This window comes from Heptranchias perlo, chromosome 5 (assembly GCF_035084215.1).
Source record: "Heptranchias perlo isolate sHepPer1 chromosome 5, sHepPer1.hap1, whole genome shotgun sequence".
In the NCBI taxonomy this organism is placed as follows: domain Eukaryota; kingdom Metazoa; phylum Chordata; class Chondrichthyes; order Hexanchiformes; family Hexanchidae; genus Heptranchias; species Heptranchias perlo.
Window position 1 is genome coordinate 128,361,313 of NC_090329.1, and position 22,712 is coordinate 128,384,024.

Genomic DNA, 22,712 nt, shown 5'->3' on the forward strand with positions numbered 1-22,712 from the left:
AGGTTTTAAGGGGTGTCTTGAAGGGAGAGAGAGATGGAGAGATTTCGGGAGGGAATTCTGGAGCTCAGGCCCTAGGCAACTGAAGGCACGGCTGCTAATGGTGGAGTGATGAAAATCGGGGATGCGCTTTGGACCAGAATGGGAGGAGTGCAGAGACCTGAGGGTTGTAGGGCTGGAGGAGGTTATAGTGATTGGTTGGGGGGGGGCGGGTGGGGGGGTTGCGAGGCCATGGAGGGATTCGAATATAAGGATGAGAATTTTAAAATCGAGGCGTTGCCGGGCCTCTCTCTTGATGCTGCTCAGAAACAGCTCATTAGCCCAGGTTTGTATTTAAAGGATTGCAGTTGTGAACCTGAATCCTACCCCTCTGTGGCAGTGTATTGAGGCTTCAGCGGACGTACCCGCCCACTGCCCTAACTGTAACCGTGATTGCCCTTGGACTGGAGGAGCTCCACTGTAGTCACAGTGAAACACAAACCAATGTTATGAATCAGCTCATAAGGACTACTGTTCATTTATGTTTGAAGGCCTCAGACTCTCCCAAACGTCTGCTCTTGGACTTGATATTTGTGCCCAGAGCTGTGACTCTGAACAGAATTTGGGTTGTGCAGTCTGAGCTAGTGCAATGTACCTGAACAATGCATCAGCACTAGCTTGCGACTACGATTCATTACTGTAGCATTTTCTGCTCAAAATGTTTTCAAAATATAAAATCTGTATTCAGATAAAATTTATACTGCGCTGTTTTTTTAAAAAAAAGACTTTTTTTTAATTAAAGAAACAAGGAAAGCTGCCCGTGTGTGTAAAAAGGGACTACTGATTACATACTTGTAGCTTTTGTTTTGTGCTGTATAAACTTCAGAAAGTGTATTAAGCTCCGCATAGCTGGGTCCTTCTTGGGCTGCGTGGCTCAGACACTCACTGGAAGTCATCGTGAGAGTTCTTACTCCTAACTTTCTACATTTCTTTGCTCGTGTCTGTGGTACTTGACCCTTCACCATACTGAACCATTAGCCTAGATCAATTTGGTCAACCTTGTTTATATTCTTCAAAGCTTCGATTGGGTCATCTTGAAGTGTCCTCTTTTCCATAAAGAACCCAACATCCTTAACCATTACTTGGAATCACCTTGGTGACAATGCATGGATGTAATCTGCTTCTTAAATACTGAATATTCCCAAAACTTTAATACACAGTTTATACAAAATACTGGAAATACTAAGTGGCTGCTAAATACATTCTCACTCATTAAAAACCTACAAATCACCAGGTGATTAAGATGGAAAGAAGTTAATTGCACTATTACTATTTATAGATCTATAAACATCAGTTCCATGAGATTCTTTCCACATTGCATCAAGCACTGGAAAGGTCTACCGACAGACATTTAAAATCTGGTCTCATGTTGCCTATTCTCTGTATCCTATTTGTATCAAAATAGAGCATTTCTATATTATATTTTCATTTGATTCCAAAATAGACAGATTAAATGTGAGTGATATCTCTGGGCAAAGCTCATTGTTTCTGTTGCCAGGAAGACCAAAACACCTAATTGACTGTACTATGGGAGATGTTTGTCGTGGATGGATTCCTCTCGTGTCAACATCTCTGTTCAGTAATTAATTTAAAGGCTGCTTGGTGGCTGTGACTGGCTGTTTTAGGTGTTAACGTGTGCAGGTTGACAGATGGGGAAGTAGAAAAAAAATCAATTACAGAGATAGCTGAATCATTACAGTGAGATGTTTGTGGGGAGGCAGTAATACCCAACATTAGCATCTTTCCCCACGAGGTGTGAGTTCTGTTTTATTCGCAGGTCGCCTGTCAACCTCAAAGGCATGTTTCTAATTTGGCATATATGTACAACTCTGATTAGTGTGGAGATCTGAACACCGTGGATTGAAAGCTCATGTCATCCCACACACAACGTGAAGGTCTAGGAGAGACTGCTTCGTCTACGAGTTCAGTCTCTTTCCTAGACATGTAGGAAATACATTCCGAAATATATTCTAATACTTGCGGTTTGATTCTACCTTTACTGCTTTAAATATTGGGCCAGATTTTGCCGTGAGCGAAGAATGAATGGCGCCAGCTGTTCGCCAGACTTGCACTTGCCCATAGGCTTTCTATGGGATCTTACACGGCAAGTTGCTGTCAGCCAAACATCCAAACAGCACGGCGTTCTCTACAGGGTATCTCGGACCTGTGTGAACGGGGCAAGCAACTGTGTATCTCTGAAACCAATCAAATTAAAGAATCATTAATGAGCAGCACAGACTGAACCAGGAAGTGTAAGTTAGGATAGTGAATTCAATGTCAAATCGGGTACAGAAAGTGAAATAAAAAGAGGGAAAGAAAGATTGGATTAAGAGAGAGAGATAAAAGAGACAAAGAAAAAGTAAAATAAACTATTTTAAATTTTAAAATTTCCAACAATAATTACAAGTTGAAGGACTGAGACTCCACATTTGTAAAAGTTAATTTTCAGCATGAGAGGGGTCGTTTGGCAGTAATTAAGACTTATCATGCTCTTAAAAGGGTACTCTGACTGAAATGACAAGCTGTAACTTTTTGAGCTTAGTCCGTATGTACCGTGTAAGTATAGGAGCTTCACGCTGTTCAAGACATTTGAATGGGGAGTCAGACAACGAGATGCCGTTTTTGCGCAGCTTATGGAGAGGCAGCGCAGCTCGGACAGCAACTTCCGGATTTTTGGGTTTAACTGCACATCTCCACTCGCATGTTAGCCTCACCGTTATTTTCACAGCAAAATCCGGCCCATTGTGCTTTCAGTAATTGCTGCGTCTTACTGCATTATTCTATCTATAAATAAATCCAGTAGTTTAAGATTGTATGCTTTGGTCTGGCATTTTCTGCCTTTCAAAAGGAGTAAGGAGGAAGTGTCAGGATCAAGCGCGATCCTCAGTGGCCAATGTTACGACGAAAGGGTAATTGTTCATTCGGGGCATGCTATCTCAGACACAGCTTGTATAAAGGTGTAACTTTCTTCTCATAGGACGCTTGGTGTTCTTGTGGAAACCGTCTTTTAGTTGTGAATACAGGGCAAAAATATTGGGTGAAAGCCGATCCACAATTGGGATAAGCAGCCAGTTCTTACTTTGCACATATCTCTATGTAATTCTATGAACTCACCACTCGGTAGATATGCTGGCCGCTTTGACTTTATTAAGTTCGTCCTGGATTGCCTGTTTCGCTCGGATTTCTGCATCGAGTGCCGACTGCAGCTCTAATCTAGCTGACATGTCCACCTTCTGAGACCGACGCATCTTCCACGGCATATCCTGAGAGAGCGGTAGATAGAAAGAGAGATATAGAAGGATTGAGGGAGAGCGAAAAGTTTGTTACTAATGTATTACAGTACATCCTGTCAGATTGTTCCTTGAAGGAGGAAAACAACTCCCATGATGCATCACTTTCACACACAGTCAGAATCGGTCATCAGTACCTGGAAGTACCAGCTGAGGTTCAGCTTCCAATTCAAGACAGGCTGCGGACAGAAGGACACACTTACCTGGAGAAAACATCTCGCAACTGTTTCTAACATTAATCTACTAACATTAATCTATGGTGTGGTGAATTGCTTATCATGGAGCTGTGGACCATATTATAAAAGGATGTACGCCACCATTACGATGACAAACTTGCTTCAGGGGGCCCAGGATTTGTTAACCTTTTCGCAACATTTTGAAACTTGGAAACTTTTTTCCACCTCGCCCCAGTTCAATGTGAAACAGCGCGAGGTGGTGAGGGTGCAGCCTTAAAGAGGAAAGAACATGTTTAAAAAGGGAGTTTAAACATTAAAAAAAACCCCTCAAATCCTAGTCAGTCTGCTATTAGTCATCTAGATCAAGAGAGATATTTTTAATTCCTAAGACAATGTTCTGTTCATGCTCTTCCATGATGTAACGCAGAACATGCATCTGTACAAAATTCTTCCCATAGCCTCACTCCTCCCTACTTCTGGAACCTCCTCCAGCCTTACAATGCCATCCCATGCTCTAACCCTTGCCTCCTAGGCACCCGCCTCCTCCAGTTCTTGTTCAGTCAGTACAGATGATACAGATTTAGGTCGGTCCTCGTTCAGTCAGTACAGATGATACAGATTTAGGTCGGTCCTCGTTCAGTCAGTACAGATGATACAGATTTAGGTCGGTCCTCGTTCAGTCAGTACAGATGATACAGATTTAGGTCGGTCCTTGTTCAGTCGGTACAGATGGTTGCTAACCAAGTCAGTGGCTTATACCAACTGAACTCCGAGCCTTGGGGAATATGGTCTAGATTTCTCTTCAGAGGTGAGTGATGGGGGGGGGGGTGCAAAGACATAAATGAGAAGTACTACTAGGCACTGAAAACCTCTCTCGTACAGGAAACAGCTGATGCTGAGAGGTTATATGAATGCCATGTGAAGCTACCAATATAGGGTTAACACTCTCCAGAGTGTGTTTAGTTCTTTAAACTAGAAACCCTGAATCTAAGAGGGGGTGGGCGGGCATCTGGTGTGTGTGTGTGTGTGTGTGTGTGTGTGTGTGTAAGTAAATCTCTGAAGTCAAAAGATTGGTGACAAAATAAGCAGCTTGGACGGGAGCACAAAATTACAAAAAGACATTGATAGATTAAATGAGTGGGCAAAACTGTGGCAAAAGAATAGATCAGTGTATTTTCTAAATGGTGAAAAGCTAGGAATAGAGGAGGTCCAAAGAGATTTAGGAATCCATGCACACAGATCACTAAAATGCATTGGTCAGGTACAAACAATAATCAAAAAGGCTAATGGAATGTTCGTCTTTCTATCTAGAGGGCTAGAATATAAAGGGGAGGAAGTTTTGCTAGGGTTATACAAAACCCATGTTAGACCACATCTGGAATACTTTGTACATTTCTGGGCATCACACCTTAGAAAGGATATATTGGCCTTGAAAGGAGTGCAGCGCAGATTCACCAAAATGTTACCAGGGCTCCAAGGGTTAGATTATGAGGAGAGATTACATAAACTAGAATTGTATTCCCTGGAATATAGAAGGCGAAGGGGTGATTTGATTGACGTTTTAGGATTTTGAAAGGAATTGATAGGGTAGATAGAGAGAATTTTTTTCCGCTGGTGGGGAGTCTAAGGCAAGGGGACATAACCTTAAAATCAGAGCCAGACTGGTCAGGAGAGAAGTTAGGAAACACTTCTTCACACAACGGGTGGTACAAGTGTGGAAAACTCTCCCACAAAAAGCAGTAAATGTTAGCACAATTAATAATTTTAAATCAGAGATTGATAGAATTTTGGTAGCCAAGGATATTAAGGGACATGGAGCCAAGGCAGGTGGATGGAGTTAGAATACAGATCAACCAGGATCTCATTGAATGGTGAAATAGGCTCGAGGGGCTGAATGGCCTACTCCTGTTCCTGTGTCATCAGATTTATGTTCATCTGTCGTTGCCTTTTTGTATTTCTGTTACTGTATGTTAATAAATAATGCTTTAGGTAACAACATCATTGTTTTCCTTTAGGTAGCTGACACTGTATTTTGAAAGATGAGACAAGAGTGTCTGCAGGAGATCAGTGGGAGTGTGTTACTATTTGCAAGGAATCCCCACACGAAAAAGTTGGAAAGCACTGGACTGGAGTAAAATGGGTTAATAGATTTTAACAGCCAAGAGTTAAGAAGAAAGATCCTTACTGTTGCTCGTGCTCCTAAGCTGGAATTTCTCAAGGACTCCAACTCCTCTGTCATCTTGGTTGCCAGTGCCTGAAGGTAGCCTCGAGCATCTTTCTCATCACTCACCCTGACAATAGCAAATGCAAGGAAATCACACTGATGCATTGGAGGATCCCAAATTATAGACGAGTCTTGTTATCTCTTGTAATGTCCCTTAAGTGACTGAGGAAACCAATGAAATGGATGCAATATTCAGCAGTAGGTTTTAACCATGAATGGTGGAGAAAGTGAGCAAAGTTGATGATGCAATATTTAATGGTAGGTTTTAGGTGCTTTTACATTTCATGAGATGTGTGCTAGTAATGCAAGTATCCCAATCAGCCTCATGTAGCCGGCTGAAAGGCATGTGTAAAACTGGCGGCACTCGCTAAGACCTAGCAGGTCTGGCGGCCCACCGGCTGCAGCAAATCCCAGCTGTTTCACATTTGGTTTGCAGCTGAATGACAGGACCCCTGCTTGGGGGACCCAGCAGGACTAGTGCAATATGAAAGCACATTTTAATACAATTTCATTAATACTAGAAATAAAAAAATTATCAGTAAAGCAATATTCCTGACTGTGTTCCAATTACAGATTTTGGAACATCATGGTCTGAGATTAAAATAGCCATGCTCTAATCGTTAGGTTTGCGAGTCAGGCAGGGACTGCTCAATATTTACGCCACTGAATGCAACGTACCATATTTACTCCTTTATAAGACGAGAAACCTATGTCCCTGCAGAGTTCTATACTTCATTACAAACAGCAGAATTCTATTTCTTACTACACACTGCAGAGTTCTATACTTCATTACATATAGGATTCTACACTTCATTACACACTGCAGAGTTCTATACTTTATTACGCACTGCAGAGTTCTATACTTGATTACATCCAGCAGTGTTCTATACTTGATTACACACTGCAGAGTTCTGTACTTTATTACACACTGCAGAGTTCTGTACTTTATTACACACTGCAGAGTTCTGTACTTTATTACACACTGCAGAGTTCTGTACTTTATTACATCCGGCAGAGTTCTATACGTTACTACACACCTCAGAGTTCTATACTTTATTACATATAGCAGAGTTCTATACTTGATATATAGAACACTGTTGTATGTAATAATCATTCAACAGAAAACTCCACAGTATGCCGCAGAAGCACTGATAACTGCGAGTCAGTTCTCTATGTTCCAGATTATCTAGCAGAATTTTCTTTGGACAGAGCTTTGTGTGAGCCATCACCATTTAATTTTTATTTGTTACATAAGAAATAGGAGCAGGAGTAGGCCAATCAGCCCCTCGAGCCTGCTCCGCCATTCAATAAGATCATGGCTGATCTGATCCTAACCTCAAATCTAAATTCATGTCCAATTTCCTGCCCGCTCCCCGTAACCCCTAATTCCCTTTACTTCTAGGAAACTGTCTATTTCTGTTTTAAATTTATTCAATGATGTAGCTAAGGGATTCTTGGAATGTGGGCGATGCTGGCAAGTCTGCATTTCTTGACTATCCCTAGTTGCCCTAGTTTAGCCCATCTGAGCTACTCCATTCAGAAACAATAACCCCCCCTCACAGTATTTAACTGGTTCTTAAATGATTCCAGGGTTCTTGTCTCCACTACTCCTGCTGGGAGTTCATTTCACGAGTTGATCACTCTTTGTGTGAGAACGAACTTTCCGATATCAGTCTTAGATTTATCTTTTACTTAGCCTGTTATCCCACTGGCACAGTTCAGTTTGAAGTAATGTTCTGCCCATACCTCTTCTATACTGTTTACTATCTTACATATCTGTAGCAGGACCCCTCGCAGTTAACTTCTTTCAAGGCTGCACAGCCCAAAACCAGGGGTAAAATCTCTATTTGCTTTGTTGATTGCTGCTTGCAGTAAAGTGCTATAGTTGTACAACATTACATATTACATGGAATTTACAGCACAGAATCAGGCCATTCGGCCCAATTGGTCTATGCCAGTGTTTATGCTCCACACAAATGTCCTCACACCCTACTTCATCTAACCATATTAGCATATCCTTCTATTCCTTTCTCCCTCATGTACTTATCCAGCTTCCCCTTAAATGCCTCTATGCTATTCGCCTCAACTACTCCTTGTGGTAGTGAGTTCCACATTCTCACCACTCACTGGGTAAAGAAGTTTCTCCTGAATTCCCTATTGGATTTATTAGTGACTATCTTATATTTATGTTGTCTAGTTTGGACTGCCCCACAAGCAGAAACATCTTCTCTATCCTATCAAACCCATTCTAGAGAAAAGAGCCCCAGTCTTTCCTGATACGTATAACCTCTCAGTCCTAGTAACATCCTTATAAATCTTTTTTGAACCTTCTCCAGTGCCTCTATATTCTTTTTGTAATGTGGAGACAAGAACCGTGCACAGTTCTGTATAAGTTTACCATAACTTCTCTGCTTTTCAATTCTATTCCTTTAGAAATGAACCCCATTGCTTTGTTTGCAACAAATGAAAAAATAATTAACTACTTTCTAAAGAATGTTTTTGGACAATATTTTTTTTTAAAGTGGCTAGAGCCAAGGATTTTCATCATTCTGTTACTTCCCCATTTCTTTCAGTCAAATATATGGACGTAGTGTTTATAACTGAAAAAGCTCCCAGTGACCACGAGGTGGTACTAGATGATTATGTTTAAAAGCTGATGACTGTTCAAATCAGTGGGCACTACATCAGACACTGAAGCAGCCTTGAACAAATGCATTACAAGGTGTGAAATCAGTTTCAATGTCATGTGCCAATTTAGATGTTTAATAGGTAGGATATAAAGGATTTATTTTAAATCCAATAAAAGTAGCATTGCATTAAAGCACATGGGCTGTTAAATCACTCGAGTGCTGCAATAAGGGGAATGACCTTAAAATAAAAATGAACACAATTTCAAAAACGTATCATTCCAAATCACTAAAAATATATGTATACTTAACCTACAAAGTGCCATTCATCGCCTGTCACAGTAAACACACACATCAGTTCCTGTTTATTCAGTGGTGCGAGGGTTAAGTCTAGAATAAGACATAATTCAACAAGCAGCAAATGGGGACAAAAGCTACTGTGGCGAAGTGACTGCTTCTCATCACATTCCCCTTCTCTAATATTTAATGATTTTAAGGATGGTTAGATATCTCTCATTCCTCCAGTTAAAGTACTTGGTGCTCACTCATTTAGACCATCTGGGTTACTATGACAATAAAAATAATGTTCCTGTGGGCTCGGGTCTGTTCCTCAACATCACTCCAAATAAAACAACTGCAATAAAACTAATATCGAGAATGTGGGATTAATGCAGGAATTCCCAGTGTTGTAATTTAGCCTGTAATGCACATTTTGTTCATTCGTTCCAACATTAAGGCTTTGCAAAGAAAGAAAGCCGTATATTTATATGACATCATAACATATTGCAAAATGCTTCACCTACAATGAATTACAATGTAAAGTGCAGTTAATGTTATTTGTGCTGGATCAGGTCCAGTAATCTGACAGCAACTATAGAATCATAGAAAGTTACGGCACAGAAGGAGGCTATTTGGCCCATCGTGAGTGTGCCGGCCCAAAAAGAGCAATCCACTTAATCCCACTTTCCAGCACTGTACGTTACGGCACTTCAAGTTCATATCCAAGTACTTTTTAAATGAGTTGAGGGTTTCTGCCTCCACCACCCTTTCAGGCAGTGAGTTCCAGGCCCCCACCATCCTCTGGGTGAAAAAAATTCTCCTCAGCTCCTCTCTAATCCTTTTACCAATTACTTTAAATCTATGCCTCCTGGTCACTGACCCCTCTGCTAAGGGAAATAGGTCCTCCCTATCCACTCTATCCAGTCCAGTCATAATTTTATATACCTCAACTAAATCTCCCCTCAGCCTCCTTTGTTCCAAAGAAAACAACTCCAGCCTATCCAATCTTTTCTCATAGCTAAAATTCTCCAATCCTGGCAACATCCTCGTAAATCTCCTCTGTACCCTCTCTAATGCAATCACATCTTTCCTGTAATGTGGTGACCAGAACTGTACACAGTACTCAAGCTGTGGCCTAACCAATGTTTTATGCAGTTCTAGCATAACTTCCCTGCTCTTATATTCTGTGCCTCGGCTAATAAAGGAAAGTATCCCATATACCTTTTAAACCACCTTATCTACCTTCAGGGATCTGTGGACATGCATTCCAAGGTCCCTTTGTTCCTTTACACCTCTCAGTATCCTCCCATTTATTGTGTATTCCCTTGCCTTGTTTGCTCTCCCCAAATGCATTACTCTGGATTACTCACACTTCTCTGGATTGAATTCCATTTGCCACTTTTCTGCCCATCTGACCAATCCATTGATATCTTCCTGCAGTCTACAGCTTTCCTCCTCACTATCAACCACAGAGCCAACTTTTGCATCATCTGCAAACTTCTTGATCAAGCCCCCCGCATTCAAGTCCAAATCATTAACATATACCACAAAAAGCAAGGGTCCTAGTACCGAGCCTTGCGGAACCCCACAGGAAACAGCCTTCCAGTCGCAAAAACACCGGTCAACCATTACCCTTTGCTTCCTGCCTCTTAGCCAATTTTGGATCCAACGAGCCACAAAGCTGAGGCGGCAGAAAAGAAGAGAGAGGGAGCTGCCCATAAAAAGACCGGAGCCGGCAGGTGGGAGGGAGCCGGAGGCCCGAGAGCGGCGGGCGGGAGGGAGCCGGAGGCCCGAGAGCGGCGGGCGGGAGGGAGCCGGAGGCCCGAGAGCGGCGGGCGGGAGGGAGCCGGAGGCCCGAGAGCGGCGGGCGGGAGGGAGCCGGAGGCCCGAGAGCGGCGGGCGGGAGGGAGCCGGAGGCCCGAGAGCGGCGGGCGGGAGGGAGCCGGAGGCCCGAGAGCGGCGGGCGGGAGGGAGCCGGAGGCCCGAGAGCGGCGGGCGGGAGGGAGCCGGAGGCCCGAGAGCGGCGGGCGGGAGGGAGCCGGAGGCCCGAGAGCGGCGGGCGGGAGGGAGCCGGAGGCCCGAGAGCGGCGGGCGGGAGGGAGCCGGAGGCCCGAGAGCGGCGGGCGGGAGGGAGCCGGAGGCCCGAGAGCGGCGGGCGGGAGGGAGCCGGAGGCCCGAGAGCGGCGGGCGGGAGGGAGCCGGAGGCCCGAGAGCGGCGGGCGGGAGGGAGCCGGAGGCCCGAGAGCAGCGAGGATGGTAGAGAAGGCTTTAAACTAAATAGGGGGGGGGAGGGGGGGGGGAGGGCTCAGATGGGGCGAAGTTTAGATTGATAAAGAGAAAAGACAAGGAAGTAGTACAGGAAAGTGATGGGGGTAATGATAAACAGAGTGTGTCAGGAAGGGACAGAGCGTACAAACATAAGAGTGCACTAGCAAATTAAAGGTTCTTTATCTGAATGCGCGCAGCATTCGTAATAAGATAGATGAATTGACGGCACAAATGGAAACAAATGGGTATGATCTCGTGGCCATTACAGAGACATGGTTGCAAGGTGACCAAGGTTGGGAGCTAAATATTCAGGGTTATTTAACATTTCGGAAGGATAGGAAAAAAGGTAAAAGTGGTGGGGTAGCTCTGTTAATAAAGGATGAAATTGGTTTAATAGTGAGAAATGATCTTGGCTCAGAAGATCAAGATGTCGAATCAATTTGGGTGGAGGTAAGAAATAGCAAGGGAAAGAAATCACTGGTGGGAGTAGTATATAGGCCCCCTAACAGTAGCTACACTGTCGGGCAAAATATAAATCAGGAAATAAAGGGGGCTTGTAAAAAAGGTAATGCAATAATCATGGGCGATTTTAACTTTCACATAGATTGGAAAAATCAAATTGGCAAAAATAGCCCTGAGGAGGAGTTCATAGAGTGTATTAGGGACTGTTTCTTAGACCAATACGTCGGGGAACCAACCAGGGAACAGGCCATTTTGGATCTGGTAATGGGTAACGAAACATTAATTAATGATCTCAAAGTAAAGGATCCCTTGGGAAGCAGTGATCATAACATGATAGAATTTCACATCCAGTTTGAGAGCGAGGATCTTGAGTCTGAAGCTACTGTATTAATCTGAATTAATAAGGGCAATTATAAAGGAATGAAGGCGGAATTGGCTAGGTAAGAGGTAAACAGATTAGATGATATGATGGTGGATAAGCAGTGGCAAACATTTAAAAAGATATTTTATGACTCGCAACAAAAATATATCCCTGAGAGGAGGAAAGACTCCACAAAAAGGGTGAACCAACCATGGCTAACTAAGGAAGTCAAGGATGGTATCAGGTTAAAAGAAAAAACATACAACATGGCAAAGATTACTGGTAAGCCCAAAGATTGGGAAAACTTTAAAAACCAGCAAAGGATGACTAAAAGAATAATAAAGAGGGAGAAAATAAATTATGAGAGTAAACTAGCTGGAAATATAAAAACTGACAGTAAAAGCTTCTACAAGTATATAAAAAGGAAGAGGGTAGTTTAGGTAAACATTGGTCCCTGAGAGGATGAGACTGGGGAAATAATAATGGAAAACAAGGAAATGGCAGAGGAATTGAACAGATAAGTTGTATCCGTCTTCACAGTAGAAGACACTAATAATATACCAATAATAGTAGAAAATCAAGGGGCGAAGGGGAGGGAGGAACTAAAAACAATCACTATCACAAGAGAAAAAGTACAAGGTAAACTAATGGGTCTAAAGGCTGACAAGTCCCCTGGACCTGATGGCTTGCATCCCAGGGTCTTAAAGGAAGTGGCTACAGAGATAGTGGATGCATTGGTTGTAATCTTCCAGAATTCACTCGATTCTGGAAAGGTCCCAGCGGATTGGAAAACCGCAAACGTAACACCCCTATTCAAGAAGGGAGTGAGACAGAAAGCAGGTAACTATAGACCAGTTAGCCTAACATCTGTCATTGGGGAAATGCTAGTATCCATTATTAAGGAAGTAGTAGCAGGACATTTGGAGACTCATAATACAATCAAGGAGAGTCAACATGGTTTTATGAAGGGGAAATCGTGTCTGACAAATTTATTAGAGTTCTTTGAGGAAGTAACGGGCAGGGTGGATAAAGGGGAACCAATGGATGCAGTATATTTGGATTTCCAAAAGGCATTCGATAAGGTGCCACATAAAAGATTACTGCACAAGAGCTCATGGTGTTGGGGGTAATATACTGGCATGGATAGAGGATTGGCTAACTAACAGAAAACAAAGAGTCAGGATAAAAGGGTCATTTTCAAAATGGCAATCTGTAACTAGTGGGGTGCCGCAGGGATCAGTGCTTGGGCCTCAACTATTTACAATATATATCAGTGACTTGGATGAAGGAACAGAGTGTCTTGTGGCCAAATTTGCTGATGATACAAAGATAGGTGGAAAAGCAAGTTGCGATGAGGACACAAAGTGTCTGCAAAGGGATATTGACAGGTTAAGCGAATGGGCAAAAATTTGGCAGATGGAATATTACGTGGGAAAATGTGAAGTCATTCACTTTGGGAGGAAAAATAAAAAAGCAAAATATTATTTGAATGGAGAAATACTACAAAATGCTGCAGTACAGAGGGATCTGGGTGTCCTCGTACATGAAACACAAAAAGTCAACATACAAATGCAGCAGGTAATCCGGAAGGCAAACAGAATATTTATTTCTAGGGGGATGGAGTATAAAAGCAGGGAAGTCATGCTACTTCTGTACAGGATGCTGGTGAGACCACACCTGGAGTAGTGTGTACAGTTCTGATGCCCTTATTTAAGGAAGGACATGCTTGCATTGGAGGCAGTTCAGAGAAGGTTCACTAGGTTGATTCCGGGTATGAAAGGGTTGTCTTATGAGGAAAGATTGAACAGGTTGGGTCTATACTCATTGGAGTTTAGAAGAATGAGAGGAGATCTTATTGAAACATACAAGATTCTGAGGGGACTCGATAGGGTAGATGCTGAGAGGATGTTCCCCCTCATGGGGGAATCTAAACCTAGGGGGCATAGTCTCAGAATAAGGGGTCGCCCGTTTAAGACGGAAATGAGGAGGAATTTCTTCTCCCAGAGGATTGTGAATCTTTAGAATTCTTTACCCCAAAAAGCTGTGGAAGCTGAGTCATTGAATACATTCAAGGTTGAATTAGACAAATTTTTGATCAGCAAGGGAGTCAAAGGATATGGGGAAAAGGCGGGAAAGTGGAGTTGAGGTAAAAATCAGATCAGCCATGATCTCATTGAATGGCAGAGCACGCTCGAGGGGCCGAATAGCCTACACCTGCTCCTATCTCTTATGGTCTTATGGTCTGGGAAAGAGAATAAGCAGGATATCAAAAGGTAGTAATCTCTGGATTACTCCCGGCGCCATGCGCTAGCGAGTATAGAAATAGGAGGATAGAGCAGATGAATGCATGGCTGAAAAGATGGTGCAGAAGGGAGGGCTTTAGATTCCTGGGGCATTGGGACCAGATCAGGGGTGGTGGGACCTGTACAAGCGGATGGGTTGCACTTCAACAGGGCCGAGACCAATATCCTCACGGGGAGGTTTGCTCGTGCTGCTGGGGAGGGTTTAAACTAGCTTGGCAGGAGGAGGGAACCTGAGCTTAGATTCAGAAGAGAGAGAAGCAGAGCTGGAAATGGAAGGCAGAAAATTAGTAAGTGAGTTTGGAAGGTAGAGGAAACAAAGGTTAGAAACTAGACAACAAAGGAGTTTGGCAGTGCTTAATGGTATATACCTCAATGCAGGGAGTATAGTGAACTATGTTGTACACGGCAAGATCCTACAACCAGCAATAAAATGAACGACCAGTTAATCTGATGTTCAGTTGAGGAAGAAAGGTTGCCCAGGAGAACTCCATGCTCTTCTCTGAAGAATGCCATAGGATTTTTAACATCCACCTGAACCGCTAAAACAGACAGGGCCTTGTTTTACCACCTCCTCTGAAGGATGGCACCTTCGACAGTGCATCACTCCCTCAGTACTGCACTGGAGCGCCAGCCTAGACTATGGGCTCAACCCCTGGACTAGGGCCTCAACCTTCTGGCTCAGAGGCAAGAGCACTATTAAGTGCGCTGGCAGACATTGCATGCTCGAAGAAATATATAATATATATAATGAAATATAAAATGGAGTTATTGCCAGAAGTAAAGAAACATTTCAAGTGCTTAATGGGTTAAGAACATCCAATGCAAATAGAACAGGGTAAAATTCAAGCCTGTGCACATCCAACAGAACTCAGTGCTGGACTGAGGGCTTTCACAACAAGCAAGCAGCTCAATGAAAAGGGTTTCACGTAGATGATCAGAATTAATTCAAAAATTCGCAAGAGGATGGATATCACGTTTACAAGAAATGAAAGTTGACTGGAGTGAATTTACAGGTTTGTTTTCCATAGTAAAACCTCAAATATGATAAATATCACCACAAAGCCCCCGCCTCAGCCTAACTTGCTGGTCTAAACATCTGTTTTCACTTGGCTAGACTGCTTTTCTTTTCTGTTGGATCGGGTCCAGCAATCCCACATTAGCATAATCCCCTGTGCAGAGGTGCACATTATATTCGGTGGGACGCACGCAAAAGAACAGGCTCATTTCCTAAACCCCTGCCAGTAATGCAGTGGCCAAGCCAGCGTGAACAGTGTTAAAACATCTGTAAACTCAACACAGGCCATGACCAACATCGAGCTTTCTTTTCACATCAAATCAAAAACTGGCACATTTTCAGACCAAAAATGGGGGAGGGCAAGGGCAGCATATTCACGTAAAGAAAAATCGGTGTGTGAATTTTTTTGAAAAAACCTCCTGTCAGTCTCTCACCTTCACATGTCCTCACCTCAGCTGGTATGTTAGGGCAGTTTTAGCATATTTAGCTTATGTAGGTCAGCCGAATTGTTCCAGTTATCTAACAAGGGGGAACAAAAATAAGGCCACGGCTTAGGTATCCCTTTAAGAGAGAGCACCATTATTTCCATTGTTTTTATTTCCTGTTAGTCTGTTTGTCTCCTGCATATTTTCATTCCAATGCCGATTGTTGGGCACATCACCGGGGAAAGGGAACTGGCTGCGGTGGGGGGAGGGGGCGGGGTAGAAGGAGGGGTTGCGGGGTTACTGAATCTGGCGGTGAAAGGGGATTGAAGCGACGAGGTCGACGAAGCAGCCAAGGTTAATGACCCATTTCTCAGGTTGCCTTTAGGTACCTGTTCCCAGACAATTCCTCTGATCAGGTCATTAGCACTCAAATGTTTGAAGAATTTGCCCCCCACCCCATCCTAAATTAACAGAAATAGACGGGGAGGGGGGCAAACTGAAAAATGGAAATCAAGTTGCTGATCATTTTGGTTTCTTTCTTCCCACCCCCCAATTTTCTCCCCTCGGTCTCCTTGATGACGACTTTGACTGGAGCACAGTTCCACGGCCACCAACAGCCCTCAACTACCTCACCAAGCAGTCATTCTTCAGGGGCGAACCTAGACACAGGGTATCAGCCAGCAATCGGACGAGGTACGCTTCGCAAACCACCTTGAATAATTACCAGCTACATTTATACAAAACCTTACTGCATTATTGTAGTGGGATTGACTGAAGTGGCAGAGCTATTCACCAAGAGAAAGACTCACCTATAGGCCAGGTTGGTGGGGGGGGGGGGGGGGGCGGGTGGGGGAGTGGTGGGTAGTGTGGAAGAAAAGTAAAGGAAAAGGGCTTTTCGCAGTTCTGAATACTGCACAGCCCAGATGAAGAGAACTACAAACATCTTTGTAGAGTGAAATCCAGAACATTACTTCAGGGTAAAGTGTGACTGACAGACAAAGGGACACTGGTTCAGTTTGGAGAAGGGCAAATTTATGTTTATTCTGGATGGGAGAGGTTCAAGAGACTGAACAGGGTGACTGCAGATCTGAGAATACTATTTGTGCATGATTTTAGTCTTTTAACCTGTAAAAGCCACTGTGCACAGCTTCCTGGTTGACTGGGAAAATTAATCATTTCAGTGCAGTTCCAAATGCAAGAACAGAAAAGTTTGCCATTTCCTCCCCCCATCAGTTTATTCATCACACACTGTTCTAAACCTCAATTTAAATGGAAATTGGCAGATAATCTAGAGAAATCCCGTACAATTTTGGTCTTGCATGCATGGTACATTAATGACCTTGCATGCATGGTACATTAATGGCCTAGGCACAGGAATAAAAACAAGTACAATACAAAATTCCCCACATTACAACAGTGACTACACTTCAAAAGTACCTCATTGGCTGTAAAGCGCAAGGTAGTGAAAGGCGCTATAGAAATGCAAGTTCTTTCTTTCTATCTTTCCTTTAAATAATATAAATCGAATTTAAGAGCATCTACTTGCATTTATGTAGAGCCTTTCATGTCCTCAGGATGTCCCAAGGTGCTTTTTACAGCCAATTAATTACTTTTTGAAGTACAGTAACTGTTATGTATGGAAACGTGTCAGGCAATTTTTACATAGCAAGCTCCCACAAACAGCAATGGGATAAAGCAAGACCACAGTTGGAGTGTTGTGTGCAGTTTTTGGCTCCACAAGATTCACTAGGAAATACAAATATGAAGAAAGACCAAAAACTGGAGCTGTTTTTATTAGAACAGGTAAGATTGGTGGGTGATTTGACAGAGGTGTTTAAAACTATGAAGGGACGGGGCAGCGTAGATAGAAGCAGACTGTTTCCAGTGATTGAGGGCTCTAGAATGACAGAACGTAGATATATCAGAACAAGACCCTGCAAAGTCCTCCTTATTAATACCTGGGAACTGGTGTCCAAGGTGTGGGAGCTGTTCGACAGACTAGTTAGGCAATCTGTCCATGGTCAGGACAGAACCACCAGATGAGGGGGCATAGCGGTATCGTCAGGTAGAATTGGCCCTGGGAATTCTCAAAATTGATGCTGGATCCCATGGCGTCAGACTAAACAAGGCCAAGGAAACCTCCTGATCACCCCCTACTGTCCTCCCATAACTGATAAATCAGAACAACTCCACGTTGAGCATCACTTGGAAGAAGCTCTGAGGGAAGCAAGGTCACAGAATGTACTCTGGATGGCGGATTCCAACGTGCACTGGGTGGCTCAGTGGTACCATCATTGACCAGGCTGGCCAAATCCTGAATGACTGGGCTGCCAGACTGGACTTGCGCAGGTGGTGAGGGAACTAACACGATGGAGTAACTTACTTGACTATGTCCTCACCAACCTAAGTATCGCTGACATATCTATCCATACTAACATTTGTACATGACCTCTACCCAATCTTTGTGACAGCAAATTCTTGCTCCACAGTGAGACAGACTAAGGATAAATCTAGTAGTCCAAAACTTGGCATTGCTGAGGCACTGCAGGCCACCAGAGTTATATACCGCCACCATCTGTAACCTCATGGTCCGGCAAATCCCTTGCTCCTCAATCACCATCAAGCTGGGAGATCAATTCTGGTTCAATGCAGATTGTAGAAAGTGGGTCAGAAGTAGCGCCAGCCATTCCTTAAAATGAGGTTCCAACCTCATTTTACAACACAGGGCTATCTGCATGCTAAATATAAAAAGCAGCAGGGTGTAGGGCAGGGCAAAGCGGCCCCAAAACCAACAGATTAGAGCAAAGCCCTCTGGATCTACCACATCCAGTTGAGAACGGTGGTGGACAATCACGCAACCAACAGAACGATGTTCCATGAATATACTCCATCCTTGAGCTTCCCAGTGTGTAACGTACTATAGAGCTTCCCAGTGTGTAATGCACTATAGAGCGTCCCAGTGTGAAATGCACTATAGAGCTTCCCAGTGTGAAATGCACTGTAGAGCTTCCCAGTGTGAAATGCACTGTAGAGCTTCCCAGTGTGAAATGCACTATAGAGGTTCCCAGTGTGTAATGCACTATGGAGCTTCCCAGCGTGAAATGCACTATAGAGCTTCCCAGTGTGTAATGGACTATAGAGCTTCCCAGTGTGACATGCACCTCACAGCTTCCCAGTGTGTAATGCACTATGGAGCTTCCCAGCGTGAAATGCACTATGGAGCTTCCCAGCGTGAAATGCACTATGGAGCTTCCCAGTGTGAAATGCACTATGGAGCTTCCCAGTGTGTAATGTACTATAGAGCATCCCAGTGTGAAATGTATAATGGAGCTTCCCAGTGTGTAATGGACTATAGAGCTTCCCAGTGTGAAATGCACTATAGAGCTTTCCAGTGTGTAATGCATTATAGAGCTTTCCAGTGTGTAATGCATTATAGAGCTTCCCAGTGTGTAATGGACCATAGAGCTTCCCGGTGTGTAATGCACTATAGAGCTTCCCAGTGTGTAATGCACTATAGAGCTTCCCAGTGTGTAATCCACTTGAGCTTCCCAGTGTGCAATGAACTATAGAGCTTCCCATTGTGTAACGTACTATACAGCTTCCCAGTGTGAAATTCACGATACAGCTTCAGTGTGTAATCCACTTGAGCTTCCCAGTGTGAAATGTATTATAGAGCTTCCCATTATGTAATGCACTATAGAGCTTCCCAGTGTGAAATGCACTATAGAGCTTAGAAACATAGAAAATAGGAGCAGAAGTAGGTCATTCGGCCCTTCGAGCCTGCTCCGCCATTCAATAAGATCATGGCTGATCCTCTATCTCAATACCATATTCCCGCTCTCTCCCCTTACCCCTTGACGCCTTTTGTGTCGAGAAATCTATCTAGCTCCTTCTTAAATATATTCAGTGACTTGGCCTCCACAGCCTTCTGTGGTAGAGAATTCCACAGGTTCACCACCCTCTGAGTGAAGAAATTTCTCTTCATCTCAGTCCTAAATGTCGTACCACATATCCTGAGACTGTGATCCCTTGCTCTTGACACCCCCAGCCAGGGGAAACATCCTCCATGCATCCAGTCTGTCTAGCCCTGTCAGAATTTTATATGTTTCGATGAGATCCCCTCTCATTCTTCTAAACGCGAGTGAATACAGGCCGAGTCGACCCAATCTCTCCTCATACGACAGTCCTGCCATCCCAGGAATCAGTCTGGTGAACCTTCGCTGCACTCCCTCTATGGAAAGTATATCCTTTCTTAGGTAAGGAGACCAAAACTGCACACAATACTACAGGTGTGGTCTCACCAAGGCCCTGTATAACTGCAGTAAGACATCCTTGCTCCTGTACTCAAATCCTCTTGCAATGAAGGCCAACATACCATTTGCCTTCCTAACTGCTTGCTGCACCTGCATGTTTGCTTTCAGTGACTGGTGTATAAGGACACCCAGGTCCCTTTGTACATCAACATTCCCCAATCTAGCACCATTTAAATAATACTCTGCCTTTCTGTTTTTCCTTCCAAAGTGGATAACTTCACATTCATCCACATTATACTGCATCTGCCACGTATTTGCCCACTCTCTCAACTTGTCTCAATTGCCTTGAAGCCTCTTTGCATCCTCTTCACAACTCATGATCCCACCTAGTTTTTGTGTCGTCAGCAAACTTGGAAATATTATATTTGGTTCCCTCATCCAAATCATTGATATATATGGTGAATAGCTGGGGCCCAAGCACTGATCCCTGCGGTACCCCACGAGTCACTGCTTGCCACCCCGAAAAAGACCCATTTATTCCTACTCTCTGTTTCCTGTCTGTTAACCAATTTTCAATCCATGCCAGTATATTACCACCAATCCCATGTGCTTTAATTTTGCACACTAACCTCTTATGTGGGACTTTATCAAAGGCCTTCTGAAAATCCAAATAAACCACATCCACTGGTTCTCCCTTATCTATTCTACCAGTTACATCCTCAAAAAACTCCAGTAGGTTTGTCAAACATGATTTCCCTTTCATAAATCCATGTTAACTTTGTCTAATCCCATTGATATTTTCTAAGTGTCCTGTTATCACATCCTTTATAATAGACTCTAGCATTTTCCCTACTACTGATGTTAGGCTAACCAGTCTGTAGTTTCCTGTTTTCTCCCTCCCTCCTTTTTAAATAGTGGGGTTACATTTGCCACCCTCCAATCTGCAGGAACTGTTCCATAATCTATAGAATTTTGGAAGATGACAACCAATGCATCCACTATTTCCATGGCTACCTCTTTTAGTACCCTGGGATGCAGATTATCAGGTCCTGGGGATTTATTGGCTTTCAGTCCCATTAATTTCTCCAGCACTTTTTTTTACTAATACTAATTTCCTTTAATTCCTCTTTCTCATTAATCCCTTGGTGCCCTAGCATTTCTGGGAAGTTATTTGCGTCCTCTTCCGTGAAGATAGAACCAAAGTATTTGTTTAATTGCCATTTCCTTGTTCCCCATTATAAATTCTCCCGTTTCTGACTGTAAGGGAACCAACATTTGTCTTCACTAATCTTTTTCTTTTTACATACTTGTAGAAGCTTTTACACTCCACTTTTATGTTCCTTGCAAGTTCACTCTCATACTCTATTTTTCCCCCTCTTAATCAATCTCTTGGTCCTTTTTTGCTGAATTCTAAACTGCTCCCAATCCTCAGGCTTGCTACTTTTTCTGGCAACTTTATATGACGCCTCTTTGGATCTAATACTATCCTTAATTTCTTTTGTTAGCCATGGTTGGGCCGCTTTTCCTTTTGTGTTTTTGCACCAGAAAGGAATGTATAATTGTTGCAATTCATGCATTCGTTCCTTAAATGTTAGCCATTGCCTATCCACCATCATGCCTTTTAATGAAGCTTCCCAATCTATCATAGCCAACTCACTCCTCATACCTTCGTAGTTTCCTTTGTTTAGATTTAGGACCCTAGTTTCGGATTGGACAACTTCACTTTTCATCTTAATGAAGAATTCTACCATGTTATGGTCACTCTTCCCTAAAGGACCCTGCACAACAAGATTATTTATTAACCCCTTCTCATTGCACAATACCCAATCTCGGATAGCCTGTTCCCTAGTTGGCTCCTCAACGTACTGGTCTAAAAAACCATCTCGTACACACTCCAGGAATTCATTCTCCACAGTATTATTGCTAATTTGGTTTAGCCAGTCTATATGTAGATATGTAGAGCTTCCCAGTGTGTAATGAACTATAGAGCTCCCCAGTGTGTAATTTACTATACAGCTTCCCAGTGTGTAACGAACTATAGAGCTTCCCAGTGTGTAACGTACTATAGAGCTTCCCAGTGTGTAATGTACTATAGAGCCAGTGTGTAATGTACTAACCCTAACACAGCGTAATAAACTATAGAACTCTACAGCATGTAATGAACTACACAGCTGCACTGCATGTAATGAATTATCGAAGTCTTCAATGTGTAATAATCTACACAACAGTATAGAGTTTTTCAGGTACTCAATTTATACATCTGTCTGTAACATGTAATAATCTATAGAGCTCTGTAAAGTGAGACTCGCTCCTCTGTATTTAGGCTGAGTTTACATTATAAACAGTGAAGCTGCTTCGTGCTGACTGTATAGTTGCAGAATAAATGCAATCTTAAAGAATTGTAAAATTATAATTTTTCTCCAGCGTTGCTCACCGACATGTCTTAATCTGCACACAGCAAAGATACTGTTAAAGACACTAACCACTGGATGATCTCTGTGATTTGGGCCTCCCAGTGTGCAACAGATTCCTTCTTGTCCGCTAAGTCGCGTAACTCTTCCTCCATCTGTTTGTTGTTCACACTAAGCTTCTCAAACATGCTCGTGAGCTGCATGAAAGCAAGAGCAAGAGTTGTTATTAACCCGTTTATATATTATTCACTCAGGTACTCAGGATTATTTCTGGTCCTCACTCTAAAGCAGTAAAGAGAAGCCCATTTTACGTTACATTGTTTAAATTTATAGAGGGATATACCATTGGCTGCAGTGAAATACGATAACTCACAAGTGCAGGAAGATGCAATGGCCTACCTCAGAGGTGTCCAACCTGTGGCCACCGAGCCTTAGCATTGCAGCCGCTCACAGCCAAGGCAACTCTGTGTTTCTTGCTCTTATATTTCTTATTCAATGTTCTGTTTGAATTGTGTGGTTTGCACAAGGCTGTTCCTAGCACTGTTGCCTCAATGGTGGGTAAATCCAAATCAGAGATCTATT

The 22,712-nt window shown here is 43.1% G+C and overlaps 1 protein-coding gene across 4 annotated transcripts in view; it reads right to left on the minus strand.

Moving 5' to 3' along the window:
- LOC137322105 (serine/threonine-protein kinase MRCK alpha-like) overlaps positions 1-22,712 on the minus strand; it is a 499,456-nt gene that overhangs the window by 55,727 nt on the left and 421,017 nt on the right. For all 4 annotated transcript variants that reach the window (XM_067985191.1, XM_067985192.1, XM_067985190.1 and 1 more), the window contains 3 exons: positions 22,203-22,327; positions 5,688-5,793; positions 3,151-3,299 (listed from right to left, as the gene is read on the minus strand). In XM_067985191.1, coding sequence (XP_067841292.1) covers positions 3,151-3,299; positions 5,688-5,793; positions 22,203-22,327 — 380 coding nt within the window. The remainder of the gene's footprint in view (positions 1-3,150; positions 3,300-5,687; positions 5,794-22,202; positions 22,328-22,712) is intronic.